The sequence below is a fragment of the Martes martes genome (assembly GCF_963455335.1).
Source record: "Martes martes genome assembly, chromosome: 4".
Classification (NCBI taxonomy): domain Eukaryota; kingdom Metazoa; phylum Chordata; class Mammalia; order Carnivora; family Mustelidae; genus Martes; species Martes martes.
The window spans coordinates 65,716,054-65,735,037 of record NC_137891.1 but is presented as its reverse complement, the minus strand read 5'-3'; the positions used below and the strand labels follow the sequence as shown (position 1 = coordinate 65,735,037).

The window sequence follows — 18,984 nt, the reverse complement described above, 5'->3', positions numbered from 1 at the left end:
ATTTTGGTATCAGGATGGTACTAGCCTGATAGAGTTAGTTGAAAGTGTTCCTCCATTTTCTGTTTGGGTTTGTGAAAGATTGTTGTTAATTCTTTCATTGTGGTAGAATTTACCAGGAAATTAATTGGCTCTTGTCTTTCCTTTGTGGGTAGTTTTTTATTTTTTATTTTTTATTTTTTTATTTTACTAATTCAGTGTCTTTACCTGATATCAGTTTATTTAACTTTTTCTTGTGTCTGTTTTGGTAGTTTGTATCTTTCTATGAATTTATCTCCATCATCAAGATGATCTAATTTGTTGGGATAGTGTTGTTCATAGTATTCTCTTACAGTCTTTCTAATTTTTATAAGGTCAGTAGTGATACTCTTTCTTTTTTTCCTGAATTCAGTAATTTTAGTCTTTTTTTTTTTTTTTTTTTTTGGTCATTCTAGCTGAACTTATGTCAATTTTGTTGATCTTTTTAAAGAATTAACTGTTGATTTAGCTGATTTTTTTCTCTTGTGCTTCTAATTTCCATTTCATTTATTTCTTCTCTGATCTTTTTGTTTCATTCATTTTGCTTACTTTGGTTTCAGTTTGCTTTTAAATTTTCTAGTTTTTGAAGGTGGTAGGTTAGGTTATTGATCTGGTATCTTTTTTAGTGTATATAAATATAAATTTTCCTCTGAGTACTATTTTAGCTGCATCCCTGACATTTTGTATGTTGTTTCTTTATTTTCATTCACCTCAGAGTATTTTCCACTTCCTTAAGAAGGGTAGACATGATATTGACTATCTGGAAATCTAGGAAAAGGAGAAAGGAGATTTCGAAGACTAGAACAAAGGGAAAAAGCATGAAGGGAGACATCTTGACCAAGCATCCCAAGAAGAAGATGAAACCTTGACCAGTACCAAGCCCAAGAGAAAAGGGGTATCGCCCAAACTCAAGGTCCCCTGTAAGAGGAAGGGATTGATGGTCCCAAGACTGTGGAAGGGCCCAGAAGAGGTGTCCCTCCAATGGTCGATACACTGATTGTTGACTGAGCCCAGTACTGGGGCCTTGATCCTGCCATGGGAAATCAGCCAACACTTAGTAATAATTCCTAATGCTCAAGATCTCACAGAGTCCTCTTAAAAATGAAAATTTTGACTCACTTAATATTGGTTAACAAGGAGATCTGGTTGAGATGGATCATGGTAAGCAGTGTCCAGTCCTCATATATAGGGCCACCAAAATGTTAAGGTGGCCTGGTGATGTGGGTGACAAAGAATTGCACAGATAGTAAAGCCATAAGTAGGACAGTGTTTATTCACTTTCCCAGGGGGAGAAGAGGGACCAGACATCAGGTGAGATGTTGGCCCCAAGTTTCTGTCAGGCTGAGCCCTTTAAGGGTTTTGAAGATCTGAGAGGATTGTCCCTTATGTCCAATTTCTCCTTTGATTTCTTCATTGATCTGTTGGTTACTTTAGAGTGTGTTGTTTAATTTCCACAAAATTGGGGTACCTGGGTGGCTCAGTCGTTAAGCGTCTGCCTTCGGCTCGGGTCATGATCCCAGGGTCCTGGGATCGAGCCCCACATCAGGCTTCCTGCTCCACAGGAAGCCTGCTTCTCCTTCTCCCACTTCCTCTGCTCTCACTATCTCTCTGTCAAATAAATAAATAAAATCTAAAAAAAATTTCCACAAATTTGTGAATTTCTCAAATTTTCTTTTCTTACTCACTTGTGGTATAATTCTGTTGCAGTTGGAGAATATACTTTGTATGACTTCAGTCCTTTTAAATTTAGTGAGGCTTGTTTTATAACCTACATATAACCTACATATGGTCTGTGCTGGAGAATTCTGTATACACTTGAGAAGAGTGTGTATTACCCTGTTGTTGAGTGGATTATTCCATCAGTGTGTCTTAGATTTAGTTGGCTTGTAGTATTATTTTCTGTATTTCCTTGTTGATCTTCTATGTAGTTGTTCAGTTGTCCTATCTATTATTAGAAGTGAAGTATTGAAGTCTCTATTATTTTTGATTTCTCTGTTCTCTTCTGTTTTTGCTTTTTATATGCTGAGTCTCTGTAGTTATGTACATGTATGTTTATTATGTCTTAATGTTAAGTTGACCCTTTAACAACATAAGAGATTCTTTTTTGTGTCTACTAATGGCTCCTAAAGTGTATTTTTCTGTTATAAATTTGCTACTCTTGTTTTTTGTTTGTTTGTTTTGTTTTGTTTTGTTTTTTTTAGCTTGCATGCTATATGATTTTCCATGTCTTACCCTCAATTTATTTGTGTATTTGAGTCTAAAATCTGTCTCTGCAGACAGCATACTTTTGCGTCCTGGTTGTTTCCCTCTATCTCCCCTCCCCCCGCCTTGTCCCCTGGCCCACCTTTTTCTGCTGGCTTCTGCCTAAATTTATGTATAGTGCAATTCTTATTAAGATAGGATTTTTGTCAGCTATTTTACTTTTAAAAAAAACAACTCTTTTTTGTTTTTCTTTTCCTCTATTAATGCCTTCTTTTATGTTAAATATTTTTTAAAAGATTTTATTGATTGGTTGGTTGGTTGATTTAGAGAGCATGTGCATGCACCTGCCAACCAGGGAAGGGGAGAGGGAAAGGAAGAGAGAGAAGCAGACTCCCCATTGAGCACAGAGCCTGATGCTGATGCAGGACACATTAAAGAGTTAGATGCTGGGATGCCTGGGTGGCTCACTTGGTTGGACGTCTGCCTTCAGCTTGGGTCATGATCCCAGGGTTCTGGGATTGAGTCCCACATCGGGCTCCTTACTCAGCAGGGAGGCTGTTTCTGCTTCTCCCTCTGCCTGTTGCTCCCCCTGCTTGTGCACTCTCTCTCTTTCGCTCTAACAAATAAATAAATAAAATCTTAAAAAAAAAAAAAAAAAGATGCTTAACCACCTGAGCCACCCAGGTGCCCTTATATTAAATATTTTATAGCATTCCTTTTTAATTCTCTTTTAGTTATTATTTTTGTGGGCTTTTTTGTTTTTGTGACAGATTAAAATTACTGTGTTAATTTAAAAGAACTGAGTTTAGGTCAATATTAATTTAAAATAGTAAAAAGTTTTTTCTCCATTTTTCCTTCCCTTTTCCTTGATGCCATTGTTGTCACACAAATTACATCTTTAACACTTAAACTTGTCAACACAATTTTACAATTCTTTTTTTTTCCTTTCTAGTTCCTTTGTTTCCTTGTGTATTTGTCTTTTAAGTTAGAGAGGAATACACACTAAAAACATATTTTTAATATCTTTTATCTTTGTGTATGTATAGTTAGTTACTGATGTTCTTTATTTCTTTGCGTTTACTCTAGTTACTATCAAGTGTCCCTTATTTCAATCTTAAGTGGTCCATTCAGTATTATAGGACATGTCTGTTAGTGATGACTTCTCTGAGTTTTTACTGAATGGCCTAATTAGCTTTCATATCCTAATTTTGCTTTTATTTTTGAAGGATAGTTTTCCTGGGTATAGAATTCTTAGTTAAAATTCTTTTTCTGTCAGCATTTTGAGTGTCATCTCTTTGCCTTCTCATCTTCATGTTTTCTGATAAGCTGTTAATCTTACTGAAGATCCCTTATACGTGATGAGTTGTTATTTTCTCACTATCTTCAAGATTCTCTTTTTGTCTTTAGGCAGTTTGACTATAATGTGTATATGTATGGATCTTTGAGTTTTCCTGCTTAGAATTTGATGAGCTACTGAATGTGCTGATTAATGTTTTTTTCATCAAATCTGGGAAATTTTCAGCTGTTATTCAAACATTCTTTATGTCCCTTTCTTTGTCTCCTTTCTTTCTGAGATTCCTATTATGTATATATTGGTATACTTGATGGTGTCCCCCAGGGTCTCTGAAATTCTGTTGTTTTTTCTTCAGCATTTTCCCTTCTGTTCCTTAGACTGGATAATCTCAAGTATCTTATTTTCAGGTTCAGTGATTGTTTCTTCTGCCTGCTAAAATCTGCTATTGAGACCCTCTAGTGAATATATCTTTTCAGTTTTTGTACTTTCAACTCTGTAATATCTTTTTTTTAATAATTTCTCTTTGTTGATATTATTTGGTATAACATTATTCTCCTTTCTTTTAATTCTTTAGATATAGTTTTCTTTAGTTTTTCCAAGGTATTTGTAATACCTCGTTTAAAGTCTTTGTCCAACAAGTCCAACATGTGGGTTTCATCAAGGACAGTTTGTATTGACTGATTTCTTTTTCCTGTTTATGGTATATACCTCCCTGTTCCTTTGCTAGTCTCATATAAATTTTTTTGTTATTGAAAACTGGACATTTAAAAAGAAATGTGGCAACTGTAGAAACCTGATTTTCTCCTTTCCTAAGGCTTATTGTTGCTATTTGTCATTGTGGCTCTTTTTAAAGTAACTATTGTGAACTAATTCTATAAACTTTATATTCTTTGTCATATATGGCTACTGATGCCTCTTCTGGGTTAGCTTAATGATTAGGTCATGACTGGACAGAGATTTCCTTAAAGGGCTTAAATTTCCTTAAAAGACTTAAATCTGTAATATTCTTTGTTGATTGTTTTGTGTTTGTGTTGGGGCATGTTCAGGACAATATTCCAGCAATTTTCATCTCTGCTTTAGCTTTTACTTCCTTCTAGCATAGAGCCTCAATGCCAGCAGAAGTGAGAGATCAGGGTGTTCTCACAGCTTTTCTGGATATCTGCTAAATCTGCATATGCATGTGGCTTTCTGGAGTCATAGGAATATGTTAGTTTTTCAAGCCCCTGTGGATATGTTTTTCCCTAATTTTTCTTTTGATTTTTTTTTTGAGGGATTGGTCAGGCCTTTGCTTGCCCCAGTGGTTTTGCTGCCACAGATGACTGCAGTGTTGCACAATTGCTGATTTTCTTTTCTTTTAAGATTTTATTTATTTATTTGACAGAGAGAGAGATCACAAGTAGGCAGAGAAGCAGGCAGAGAGAGAGGGGGAAGAAGGCTCCCCGCTGAGCAGAGAGCCCGATTCGGGGCTCGATCCCAGGACCCTGAGATCATGACCTGAGCCGAAGGCAGAGGCTTAACCCACTAAGCCACCCAGGCACCCCTGCTGATTGTTTTCTACAGACACTTCATGATAAGAATATTTATACTGAGCAAGCTCTAAGTATGCTTTAAATAAAGGCAGGCTTTTCCAGGGAGCTGCCAGATAGGTCAAAAGTGACATTTTCCTAGAAATTGGCTGTTGGGGGAGCTCCAAACCTGTTCTGCATTTCCAGTGGCAGTGCAGCTGGTTTTTACAGCTGCCATTTGTGGCAGACTGTTGGATTTTAAGGTTTCAGTAGAGCTAGGCAGAAGTTGAATGGGAAGGGACAGATTCACTTGCCATAAAGATTATTGTTCTTAATGAAAATTTTTCTTTTTTTCATTTTTTAAAACTCTTCTTGGATTGTTGCAAGCCTTACATTAATTTTCAAAATTATAAAAAAGTTGATTTTGGCAATTTTTAACAGTGTTTTCAGTACTTAAATGGAGTAACAGACTTTCAGAGGTCCCTACTTTGCCATTGTGGAAGTGTTTTCCAGTTTCAGAACACTCATCTCCACAAGATCCCTCATACCCATTTACTGTTAGTTGTGAGTCCTGTCCCCAGTGTAGTTGTTTTTTAAGTTGTCTTTTTTTTTCTATTATGTTTTTCTGAATGCCACATTACAAAGTGTAAAATTGTGATATAATAATAACAGTTAAATAGTGGAATTACCTCCTTAATTTCTTACAAACTATTTCCTAATGTATTTATTTTTATTTCCAAGCATTTTAGCCTAATTAGAGGTGGAAGGAACCTGCGATTCTGTTAACTTTTTTGATGTGCACATGATCTGTCGTCTTTCCAATGTTTTATTTCCAATCGCAGGTGGAAGGAACCTGCGATTCTGTTAACTTTTTTGATGTGCACATGATCTGTCGTCTTTCCAATGTTTTTATTTCCAATGTTTTAATTCACCAATACAGCTGAATTCATAGGTAAAACTGTTGTAGGAAAGGGGCTTGTAAGTCTGCCATTCAGTCCCCAAAACTATTCACTGATGGATGACTTGTCCTTAGAATTTTAATTGTTCAAATTGGATACACATTTACTAAAACAATAATTATCATAATAGCAGCAATTTCAGTTTATAGAGTAGTATATGCTACTGTCATGTCATTATATGCATTATACATTATATGTATCAGTATTTGCAGCTGAAGAAATTGTAATTCAGCTATATAAAGTGACTTCCCTAAGTCCTCCCTGAATAAGCAGTTAAGGTAGGAATCTAAAGTAGTTTTTTCTGGCTGCAAAGCCTTAACTCTTTGCCACACTTTAGGCAACTTATCAAAATTACATTGTAATGATTTGTGATAACAGAAGAGGTTATAATTATTTTGTAAACCAGTGTTTGCCACCTATACAAAGTACTGTCTTTTTGGTGAGCAAGGTCTTATTTAGGACCAAATTAAAGAACTTTAGAGCTGAAAAGGATGTTTGTGATTTCTTAACGTGAGGTATGTAGGTTTCAGAGGGGCTATATAAATCCATTGAAATATTGTATGCATAATTTATGTGTGTGTATGATATATATATACATTCATACATATGTTTCTGCAATGAAAGTAGATTTTAATCAAATTCTCAGATTCTCAAAATGTCACAGATTCCCTTTTCAAAAATTAGGAGATACATTGATGGGCATCTGCGGCTATAGTGAAGACCAAATTATCTCCTATAACTTTGACAGTGTCATCCACTTCTCCAGTTTTGATATTGGCATGGCGTTGTCCTTAATAACCACTTAGTCACATTCTTTTCTTGCATGTCAATAAATTTGACTGTCGTCTCTCTGGTGCACTTCAAGGTTTGGATGATTTCTAAGTAGTAAGAGCTCTGAATCACCAGAGAAAGATGGAAAAAAAGGAAGGAAGAGAGGAAGAGGAGCCTTCATTTGTTGAAGAATCACTGCTCTGACTTTACCCAACACTTAGAATCACCTTTGGCACAATTTCCATCCCAGGTCTCATAAGCCGGGCAGAAGTTTAGAGATTCTACTAGTCTTAAGCCATCAGTATCATCAGTAAAATCTGTAACGTCTCTTAAAAAAAAAAAAAGAAAGAAAAAAGTATAACTTTATGTATTTTTTCTTCTATTTATTTTTTAAATGCTGATAAAATATTAAATTAATAGTTTTAGCAGCATTGCTGCATACATAATCATTATGTAGAAAGCAGTTCTAGGAAACGGCAGTTTCTTAAGAAGTTAAATATGCTTATCAGACATCACTTGAATTGTCCTCCTAGGTATATACTTAAGAGAAATGTAAATATCTGTACACACAAAGACTTATATGTGAATGTTTGTAACAGTATTATTCATAATACTTCTAAGTATAAACAGTTCAAATGTTCATAAATGGATAAATAAAATGCATTATATCCATATAAATGAAATACTGTTCAGCCATAAAAAAGAATGAATTATTTTTTTAAAATTTTTTATTTAAATTCGATTTAGTAACATGTAATGTATTACTAGTTTCAGGGGTAGAATTTAGTGATTCATCACTTGCGTTATAACACCCTAGTGCTCATTACATCAAGTGGCCTCCTTAATACCTGTCACCTGTTTTTTCCATTTCCATACCCACATTCCCTCCAGCAACCCTCAGGTTATTTCTTATGGTTAAGAGTCTCTTATGGTTTGCCTTGCTCTCTGTTTCCTCTTACTTTGTTTTTCCTTCCCTTCTATGTTCATCTGTTTTGTTTCTTAAATTCCACATATGAGTGAGAGCATATGGTATTTGTCTTTCTCTGATTGACTTATTTTGCTTAGCATAATACCTCTAGTTCCATCCACATTTTTGCAACTGGTAAGATTTCATTCTTTATTATGGCTGATAAAATATTCCATTGTGTGTGCGTGTGTGTATATATATACATACATGTGTATATATACACACACGCACACATGTATATGCCACGTTTCCTTCATCTATTCTTCTATCGAAGGACATCTAGGCTCCTTTCATAGTTTGGCTGTTGTGGACATTGCTGCTATAAACATTAGGGTTCAAGTGCCCTTTTGGATCACTGTGTTTGCATCCTTTGTATAAATACCTAGCAGTGCAATTGCTGGGTCCTAGGGTAGTGCTATTTTTAACTTCTTGAGGAAACTTCATACTTTTATCTGGAGTGGCCACACCAGTTTGCATTCCCACCAACAGTGTAAGAGGGTTTCCTTTTCTCTACAATATCAGCAACATCTGATGTTTCCTGACTTGTTAATTTAACCATTCTGACTGGTGTGAGGTGGTATCACCTTGTGGTTTTGATTTCTGTTACTGTGCTGCTGAGTGATGTGGAGCATTTTTTCATGAGTCTGTAGGCCATTTGTGTATCTTCTTTGGAGAAGTGTCTGTTCATGTCTTCTGCCCGTCTCTTGACTGGATTTTTTGTTTTTTTGGGTGTTGAGTTTGGTAAGTTCTTTTAGATTTTGGAATTTGTAGCCAGTTTGTTTTGAGAGGTTGCTCTTAAATGACCCCTTTCTCAACCTTTTTCCATTCGCATATGCAGAGTCCCCTTCCCCTTAAAAAGTCTAACAGGGATGCCTGGGTGGCTCAGTCAGTTAAGCATTTGCCTTCGGTCAGGTCATAATCCCAGGGTACTGGGATCAAGTCCCACATGGGGCACCTTGCTCAGCAGGGATCCTGCTTCTTCTGCCTACTGCTCCCCCTGCTTGTGCGCTCTCTCTTTCCCTCTCTCTCTAACAAGTAAATAAATAAAACCTTTTTAAAAAAGAAAAAGTTAACATCTTTTAGGAATGATTTGCTCTGGGTCTCCTCATGTTTCCTTTTCTTTAAAAAAATTTTTTTTTGTGGGGGGCGGGAAGCAGAGAGGAAGAGGGAAAGAATCTTCAGCAGATTCCACAGGTAGCTCTGGGCTATGTCTCATGACCCTGAGATCATGACCTGAGCTGAAATCAAGAGTTGGACACTTAATCAACTGAGCCACCCAGCCACCCCATCCTCATCTTTCCTTTTATCCTCTCATGATCTAGTGAGACAGTATACATAAACATATCTGTTTATCCTGATAGAAGATTGTAAATAAATTGGATAAGTTAGATACAGAAAAGGAACTCATTATTTGAAATGAGGATATTTTTGGAGATGAGAAGCCTCTTGTAGTCTCTTTAATAATATAGTTTTATTATAAACTAATACTAGAGTTTATCTTTTGTAATTCAGATTTTTAAATGTATTACTTTCTTCAAAGTGGCTGCATTCCTGTGTTTAAAGACAAAAAGCACTTTTTTGCTTGAGATTTATGTAACCATAATGTATTTTAAACTTTTCCTTTTTTGATTTTTTGCAGGCTTTTCAAAAATTTGAATATTATTTGGGACAGACTTTTTACTGTAATTTTATTTTATTTTTGAAATGGCTAAGAAGTTATTACTTTATATTAGAGTACATTTGTTAAATAATTAGTTATGATATCGGGAGACTTCTATCATATTGTTATTTCTCTACATTCAGAAAAGTGCATAAGTCATATATATATACTGCTTGATGTATTATCACCAAGTTTTTACCCCCATGTATCTGTCATGTGGGTCAAGAAATAGATCTAATAAATTTGGAAGTTCCATTAATTGTGAAACAGAGACAGTAGAGAGAGCTTAGTAAGGGGACATTTACTTAAGGATTTCTCCTTGACCTGCAGGGAAACATTTTTCCATGTTTTTAAATCTGCTTAAACAGTATACTATTTCAAAGGAGAAATGTATTCTTGTTTTGTCATAGATGGATTAAAATTATTGTGTACTTGATATAGGAATGTGGTTGGACAGAATGAACTGAAAATTACAAGTGATCGAGCAATAAATTCAGGATTGTTTTTTGAAGATAAACCAAAGCCTTCAAAACAGTCACTTCAGTCTTACCAAGAAGCTTTGCAGCAACAGGTATTCATTCATTCATTCATTCATTCATTCATTGTATTCATTCATTCATTTAATGTTGAACATTTATGTGTTAGCTCAGTGGTCCATTAGAACTCAGCTTTTCAGAGGAGAAATGATACCACTCATTTATATTTCACTATGATAAATTTTGGTGCAGCTAGATTAGAATACTTTTGGAAGCACAGGATAAGAATAAATGCCTGGTAGTTAGGAGGGCTTCATATGTTGTTGATACTTGAACTGCATGTTAAACAATGAATAAACTTTAAATTCCTGGCATATTCAGGGAATGGAAATTGTTGTGGGAGAGGGGCTGAAGTATTATAGTGTGCTGGATTGTGAAGGATTAACTAATAAGGAATTTTCAGTTTTATCCTGTTACAGAGAGCCTAAAGGAGGAAAGTTTAAGCCAGAGAATGAAAAGAATAGTTGATGTGAATACCTTTAAGTTTTAGAGGGGTAGCTAGTTGTGATGTATATGGCTGGGAAAAATGTGGCAGAGAAACCTTTTCTGTAGACTATTGAGGCAGTCCAGACAGGAGGTAAGGAGGCCCTGACTAGATAGGGAAGATGGGAGGACATCTAGAAGACAACTCTGGGATTTATTGATAGGACTTAGATAGAGGGAATTAGAAAGAACAGGGGGCTTGAAGATGATTCTGAATGTTGTAGTCGATATGAATAGTGAGGCTATGAATATGAACTAAGAGAAAAAAGTAGAACATTTTTAGGAAGGAGGATAATGGGTTCTATTGTAGTTTGTAATATTTTAAGAAAGTTTGCTTAAAAGTAATTATATCAAATATATGGGGTTCTTGGGGGAGTATCCATATCTCTGAGAGGATTCTGGAACTCTTAGCGGGTATATATAAATTTCTTTATAAAATTCCACTTGGATTTTTTTCTAAAGCTCTTTTTGTTCAGATTTTACATGGGCAGCCTCCTTGAAAATGGATTTTTTTAATGGTAGAATTACAACTTTATTTTTTGGATGGTAGATTTCTACAATGAAAGATTGAATTTATATCTGTTTTCAAATGAGCATATTAACAACACCACTGGCAAAAACTACCATTTCCTAACTCTAGAATTTTATTTCTTGTATGTGATGACCTCTTAGCCTTGATGGGGTGGTTGCTTAAATTTTCCATGGATGTGGTTATGACTTCTGTGTGTGTGTGTGTGTGGTTGTGATTTTAAGAGTAACTTTCCAAAATGTAGATACTTTTTCATTGCCGTCCATTCCTAGAGACCAGCCTGTGCTTATATTTGGTGATGAAAAGACTGTTTTGTATGCTTTCATAAAGTTGTACTTAAAGTAGCCCAGAATTCACTGAATAGCTTTGAACCTTCAACCTCTTGACTTCTGGGAATGGAGTTTGCCCAGGGTAGAGTAGGTCTGGTGAGATGTGGGGAGTAGTTTATGGCTGCTCAGGTCCCATAACAGGAGAGATGAAAAAGGGAAGTAGGGAGATCCTGTGGGTCCTCATGCAACTAGTGAGGTTTAGGAAGGAGTAGCTCGGGTAGAGGTTGGTGGGAAGGAAGAATTTTTTCAGTTACAGCTGGCATCAGTGGCTGGAAAGCACTCTAGTAGCAATGATATGCGGGACCAACAGCTATTTATTTTAGCCAAGGAAGTGTTTTTAAATTGGGTATTCCATAGATTTGTGATTTCAAATTTTATAGTGAGGCAGATTGTAAAAAAAGAAAAAAATCCAGTTTTTTTCTCTAATAAGAAAAATAAAAACCAATACTAAAACTAAACTTTTTGTATCAGAATACTTGTTAATACTAATGTTTCTTAATATTACCAAGATTCGGGAAAGAGAAGAAAGAAGGAAGAGAGAACGTGAAGAAAAAGAAGAATATGAAGCTAAATTAGAAGCTGAAATGAGAAGTTACAACCCCTGGGGAAAAGGTGGAGGTGGTGCTCCTCTGAGAGATGCAAAAGGAAATCTGATAAGTACGTTATTTCCATTGATCTGTTGTTTTTAAAAGAAACTGAAATATTTTTAAATTTTTAAAAGAATGGTGGGGGGCGGGGGGTAGAAGAAGTGAGTATCATAGCCTGTAAGGCAAGGTCTCTTTATATAGCTTAATGCAAAAGAGATATTTTGTAATACATATAATAACATGTTAGAAAGTCTTTTTTTTTTTTTTGGAGTACTATTCATTTAATTTTGTTACATGTTTTTTCATTCTCTAATGATAATAATTCAATTGCAGAGAAAAGCTCGTGTTGACAGGTTTTTACCCAAACCAGTAGTTAGATTTTTTTAAAAAAACATCCTGATAAAAATAATAAAACTCTTATTAAATTTTTTTAAACTAGTAAGACATATTTAAAATAAGTGATCTGAAATAGTTGTGGGGGGTGCAGTATTTCATAGATGCCATATACCTGCACAGTGCAAGGACTCCATGGAAAAATAAAGGCCAGATCTCAGAAACTTTCTGGTAGGTTGCAGAAACATATTGATTTGTCTTTAAGTTACGTACTCTCAAAAATATTTGATCTAGATGGGTACTTGGGTCCGTTAAGTCAGTCGGTTAAGCGTCTGACTCTTGATTTCAACTCAGGTCATGATTTTAGTTAGGGTTGTGAGATCGAGTCCCACCTTGGGCTCTGTGCTGGGTATGTAGCCTGCTTTAGATTCTTTCTCTCTCTTCCCCTCTGCTTGACACCCCTCACCCCCAACTTTCACATATTCTCTCTCCCCCTCTTAAAAAAAATGTTTGAGGGGCACCTGGGTGGCTCAGTGGATTAAAGCCTCTGCCTTCGGCTCAGGTCATGGTTCCAGGGTCCTGGGATCGAGCCCTGCATCGGGCTCCCTGCTCAGTGGGGAGCCTGTCCTCCTCTCTCTCTCTCTCTCTGCCTGCCTCTCTGCCTACTTGTAATCTGTCTGTCAAACAAATAAATAAATTAAAAAAAAATGTTTGAGATAAAACAACAACAGCCAGCTCTTTGAAAAAAAAAAGAGGTCTTATACAACTTGTTATGTATATTGGGATGGTCTCTGATTAACTTTTTTTTTTTTTTGAAGATTTTATTTATTTATTTCACAGACAGAGATCACAAGTAGGCAGAGAGGCAGTAAGAGAGAGAGAGGGAAGCAGGCTCCCCACTGAGCAGAGAGCCCGATGCGGGGCTCGATCCCAGGACCCTGGGATCATGACCTGAGCCGAAGGCAGAGGCTTTAACCCACTGAGCCACCCAGGCGCCCCCTCTGATTAACTTTTAGATCAGGATAAAAATAGACAAAGATAGGTTTTTGAAAATTGTTTTATTAGAATAGAGAAATGAATAATAGAAACCCAGTAAATGGTAAAAATGTAGATTTCATTTTGTTCTTCAAGTATTACACATTATTATAGGGATAGTTGAGGGATGTAGTCGGAATACTTTCTGGTTATTGAGTTATTAAGAGTTCTTAAATATTATGCTTTTGCTTTGTTAAAGATGGCTTTTCAAAAAGATGTATTTGAGACCCACTTAAATTACTAAGATAACATCTTTTCTTCCCAAAGGATTTGTTCCTTTCCTATCTTCACCCTATACTTTGTTCATGGTTTTGAAGACTGGAACTCTTACTCTTTTTATAGATGAGGTGATTTTAGATGATACATAGATAAACATTTCTTATCTTAAAAGTTAAATGTTGATTTGAATATATATTAAAAAAACTGGTTTTTCATAGTGCTATAATATTTCCTTTTAAAGTACAGGTATTAATTAGTTTAGGCATTTAACAAAAAGTGCTTTAACAAACACCCCCTAATTATCAGAAGCTTGAGGCTGAAGGCTTAAGGCTGTAAAAGTTACTTCTCACTTACGTCTCATTCTGATGCTCTTTGAGTGGGTCTCCTCCAAGAGGTGACTCAGGAATTCAGGGCTCTTTTCTTGTATCATTCCTCCCCTTTGAAATCCTTCACTTCTAGCAGCCAAACAGGGTTTAGTGGTGGGAGAATTAGTTGAGAGTTTTGGGGGGGTTCTGGCCTAGAGGTGGAGGGAATATTGCTTTGTCTCTTTGCTCCAATATTCAGACCTAATTATAAGGAGACCTAATTATAGTGTCTAGGAAGAGGATATGAGATTGATAAGCATCTAGTCAAGTCTTTGCTGTAGTGAACTTAAATTGTGAATTGATAGAAACATAGTAGTTACTAGGAAGGAGGTGCTTAAATGCCTGAAACTTTGGTAAACACTGGAATAGAATAATTTCCTAGGACTTTCAAGCTTCCTCTAAGATTATTTCCAGTTCACGCAATACAATTATGTTGTTTTGTATGTGTTTAGTTGGTGGAAGGGAGTAGGATAAATGTGGATTATTGAATTATAAAATACTGTTTTAGAATTGTCTGACCTAATAGTAATGAAGCAGACTTTTCTGTGTTTTTCATTTTTAGCAGTAATGTTTACTTTGCTTATTTAATGTGACGGTCATGCCATGTGATAGAAAAGTATACTATTTTATCAAATACAGTGGAACTCTTTTTTCATGATATTTTCAAAGCAGGTAAACTCATCCCTTAAGGGTTATCTGTTTGTGACTTGATCTGATTTGGAGAGGGAGGGAAGGGAAGGAATGTGATTTATCTGTTCTATTTGAAACATGTTGTAAAGATCTGTATTCTTGTTTACTTCATGTAATGACCAAGATCATATAATTTCTGTACTTTCTGTTGGCCCACTTTAATTTGGCTGCTGGCTTCTCTAGTTACTCCTGTTTTATCTTTGATCTTTTATTGCAAAGAAATTAAGGAAATTTAATGTTTATCCTTAGCTCTTTGGGGAAGATGTCTATAAGGGGAAGTAATTATTAATAAATATTAAAATCTATTACACAGATGACTAGAATAGCACCAACCTTTTTTTTTTTTGCATCAACCCTCCCTTTTAAAGTAAATATTTCTCGTTTTTATTATTTGTGTGACACTTAAAAGTCCGTTTCTCTTCTTAGCTCTTTTTTCATTAAAGTTCTTTATTTTAAGTTCCCATAAAACAAACAAACGATATTCTAATGACTTTTAATGGGTGAATGAATAAACAAACTGTGGTACATTCATACCATGGGTTGCTACCTAGCACTTAAAAGAATGAACTATTGATGCACATAATAACTTGAAAGACTCTTCAAAGAAATTATGCTAAGTGAAAGAAGCCCCTTTCTAAAGGTTATATACATGTATATTCTTAAAATGATTTTAGGGATAGTGATGTTACATGAATCTATCATATGTTAAAATTCTTAAAAACTACTCCAGAAAAACCAATACAGCAGAAGTATTTTAGTTCTGATTAATAGTGAGATTAAATGTTTCTTCACATATATTTGATTTAGTATTTGTATTTCTTTTATATATAATATTTGCCCCAGTTAGATTTATGTTTGTTTTTATGTTGATTATTGAGACACAATTTGCATATGACACAATTCACCCTTTTTAAAGTGTATTATTCAATGAGTTTTGACAACTGATCCCAGGAGCCACTGTCACAATCAAGATTCAGAACATTTCCAATTTATCCAACCCTTGCCAACCTCTGATCTGCATTCTGACAAAATAGTTTTGCCTTTTGTGTCCTTTTCCCCTTAATTTTAGTGGTTTATCCATGTTGTATGTGTCTGTAGTTTTCTTCTTTTTATTACTAAATAGGACTCTACTATGTGGAGGTACCGTGATTGTGTATCCTTTTATCAGTTGATGGGTATTTGGCTTGTTCACAGTTCAGGCTGTTATAAATAAAGCTGTTATCAACATTTACCTTCAGGTCTTTACGTGCACATAAATTTTTATCTTTCCTGGCTAAATGCATAGGAATGGAATTCCTGGGATGTATAGTAAGTGGATATTTAACTTTGTAAGAAACTGCTAGATCATTTTCCAAAGTGGTTCTGTGCCATTTTGCATTCTTACCAGCAAAGCACAAGATTTCTGGTTGCATTACATTCTCATCAGCCCTTGTATCTAGACTTTCTATTAAGTAGGTGGGACATCTCATTGTGGTTTTAAAAAAAGCAAACAAACAAAAAAAAAAGTTTTTATTTTGAAATAATTCAAGACTTAGAGAAGAGTTGCAAAGATATAGAATGTACCCTTCACCTAGCTTCCCATAATGTTAACATCTTCAGTAATCTAGCGCTGTGTTCTAAATGAGAAATTAAAATTTTAATTTAATGAGCTCTCATTTCCCATGAAATGTTTATCCCTTTAAAATATACAATGCCTGGGTGGCTCAGTTGGCTGAGCATTTGTCTTCGGCCTGGGTCATAATCCTGGGGTCCTGAGATCGAGTCCCACCTTGGGCTCCTTGCTTAGAGGGAGCCTGCTTCTCCCTCTGCCTGCTGCTCCCCCTGCTTGTACTCTCTCTCTCTGACAAATAAATAAATAAAATATTTAAAGAAAATATACAGTTCAGCAGTTTTTAGTATATTCACAGAGCAGTGCTATAATTACAAAGTCAATTTTAGAATATTTTGTACATTGAATTGCCGTGATACGCTTGTTGAAAACCAGTTGACCACAAAATTATTTATGGACCCTTTAATGTTCTCCATTGATCTAGATGTCTGTCCTTATCCCCATATCATACTCTCTTGATTACTATAGCTTTGTAGTAAGTTTTGAAATTGAGAAGTGTGAGTCTTCCAACTTTGTTCTTCTTTCTCAAGATTGTTTTGTCTACTTGACTTCCCTCCCTTCCATTTTCATTTAAATTTTACTGTCAGTTTGCCAACCTCAACAAAAAAGTGTGGTAGGACTTTCATTGAGATTTCATTTACAAAAAGATCAATTTGGGACAGCCAGCATCTTAACTATATTGAGTCTTTTTTTTTTTTTAATTAAATTTTTTATTTATTTTCAGTGTAACAGTATTCATTGTTTGATGCATGAATGTGGAATATTTATCTGCTTATTACTCTTAGTTAACATCTTTTAGCCGTATTTTGCAGTTTTCAGGTATTGTAATATATTTTGTTAATTGTATCCATAAGTATTTCATGTATTTTAATGCTATTTTAAATGTTAAATAATACATTTAAAATTATCAGTAGTCATTTTTTCATTGCTTGTGTATAGAAGTACAGTTGATTTTTCTGTGTTCTTGCTTAATGCATTAGTTTTAGTAGTTTTTTTTTTTGTAGGGTTTTGGGATTTTTTAATGTAGGCAATCATGTTATTTGCAAACATTTTCACTTCTTCCTTTCTATTGCCTTCCTTTCCCTACCTTTTAGTTATTTTGCTTATGTTTTGCACTTGTTCAGAACTCCAGTACAATGCTTAGAAATCATGAAAACAGATGGCCTTGTCTTGTCTGATTTTAGGTAGAAGGCATTCGGTCTTTTCACCATTCAGTGTAATGTTGGCTATAGGTTTTTTCGTAGATTTTTTTCTTTAATCAGGTCTAGGACATTCTCTTCTATTCCTCATACTTTTCACATGAATATATGTTGAATTTTGTCAAGTGCTTTTCTACATCTTTTGAAGTGATAATTTCATCTTTCTTTATTGATACATGGTGAGTTACATTGACTAATTTTTTTAAAGATTTTATTTATTTTTTATTTGACAGAGAGATAGCACAAGTAGGCAGAACAGCAGGCAGCCTGAATGGGAGAAGCTCAGACTCTCTGGTGAGCAGGGAGCCTGAAACGGGGCTCAATCCCAGGACTCTGGGATCGTGACCTGAGCCTAAGGCAGATGCTCATCCAACTGAGCCACCCACGTGCCCCACATTGACTAATTTTTTAAATGTTGAGCTGCTCTTTCATCCTGGCATCAACATGAGTAGGGAAGAGTTTCCTGTTTTGTTGCTAGAATTTACCAGTGAAGCCATCTGGGCAGGGAATTTTCTTTTTCTTCCTTTTTTAAAAAAAGATTTTAAATAAATAAATTAAAATGTTATAAATTTCCTTTTGAGTATAGCTTTAACTGTAGCACACATTTTGATATGTGGTATTTTCATTTTCATTCAATTAACTTTTCTAATTTTGTGAGTTTTCTTTGACCTATTATTTAGAGCTGAGTTTTTAAAATTTCCATATATTTGGGTATTTTCCAAGTAACTTTCTTCTGATCACTTCTAGTGTATGTTCTCTTTGGTTCAGAGAATATACTTTTTGTTATTTTAATATTTTAAGTTCGTGAGACTTATTTTACAAGTCACCAGTTAGATTTTCATTTGCCTTAGAGACTATAATCTTAAGTGTGTATATTTTAAGTTAATTTTGAAATATGTGTTATTAGTCAAATTAGGGTTGGAAATTTTCTTTAGCTCTCTGAATTGACTTGTAGAAGAGTTTGTATAATCAGTCATGATCGCTGAATAATCTTGGGTCCAAAGAAATATTTTCAGACATTTTCTTAAAATGTTTTGGTATTTTCCATCAACCAACAGCTAACTCACAAAATTAATTTGATGGGGTGCCTGGGTGGCTAGTCAGTTGATTGATTGAGTCTTGATTTTGGCTTAGATCATGATATCAGTATCATGGGATTGAGCACCATCATGGTATCAGGGTCATGGGATCAAACACCATGGTGGGCTCTGTGTTCAGATAGGAGTCTCCTTCTCTCCGCTCTCTCCCTCTGCTCCTCTCCCAGGTCATGCATGTGCATGCTTGCTGTCTCTCTACAGTAAATAAGTAAATCTTAAAAAAATAAAATTTTAATTTCAAAGTATTTAGGCTTATAAAAAAAGATAATTAAGGAGTGAAAAAATTTCAAATATTGTTTACTGTAGCTATCACATGATTTAGTCCTGGTCTGAAAAATTGTTCAGAGAGTAGGACTATTTTCCCATTTGTTAACCTGTAATATTTTCTTTTGTTATTCTCTTCTTTGTAGAATTATTCTGTAATGCTAGTAATTTTATATTAAATGATATGGTATATATTTTAAATAAAGGCCATTTTTCAGTGGCATCTTTGCAGTTGGCAAATTATACTCTTCACCAAAGTGCCTTTTTAATTTTGATTTTTAGCTGATTTTAAACCTTTTATTATTCAAACCACCTCACGGAAAGACAGACAAGGAG

At 35.0% G+C, this 18,984-nt stretch overlaps 1 protein-coding gene across 1 annotated transcript in view; it reads left to right on the top strand.

Annotated features, from left to right (window-relative positions):
- Positions 1–18,984, top strand: part of CSPP1 (centrosome and spindle pole associated protein 1) — a 174,568-nt gene that overhangs the window by 96,208 nt on the left and 59,376 nt on the right. The window contains exons 16-17 of the mRNA XM_080801138.1: positions 9,815–9,944; positions 11,760–11,907. Of these exons, the coding sequence (XP_080657264.1) occupies positions 9,815–9,944; positions 11,760–11,907 (278 nt within the window). The remainder of the gene's footprint in view (positions 1–9,814; positions 9,945–11,759; positions 11,908–18,984) is intronic.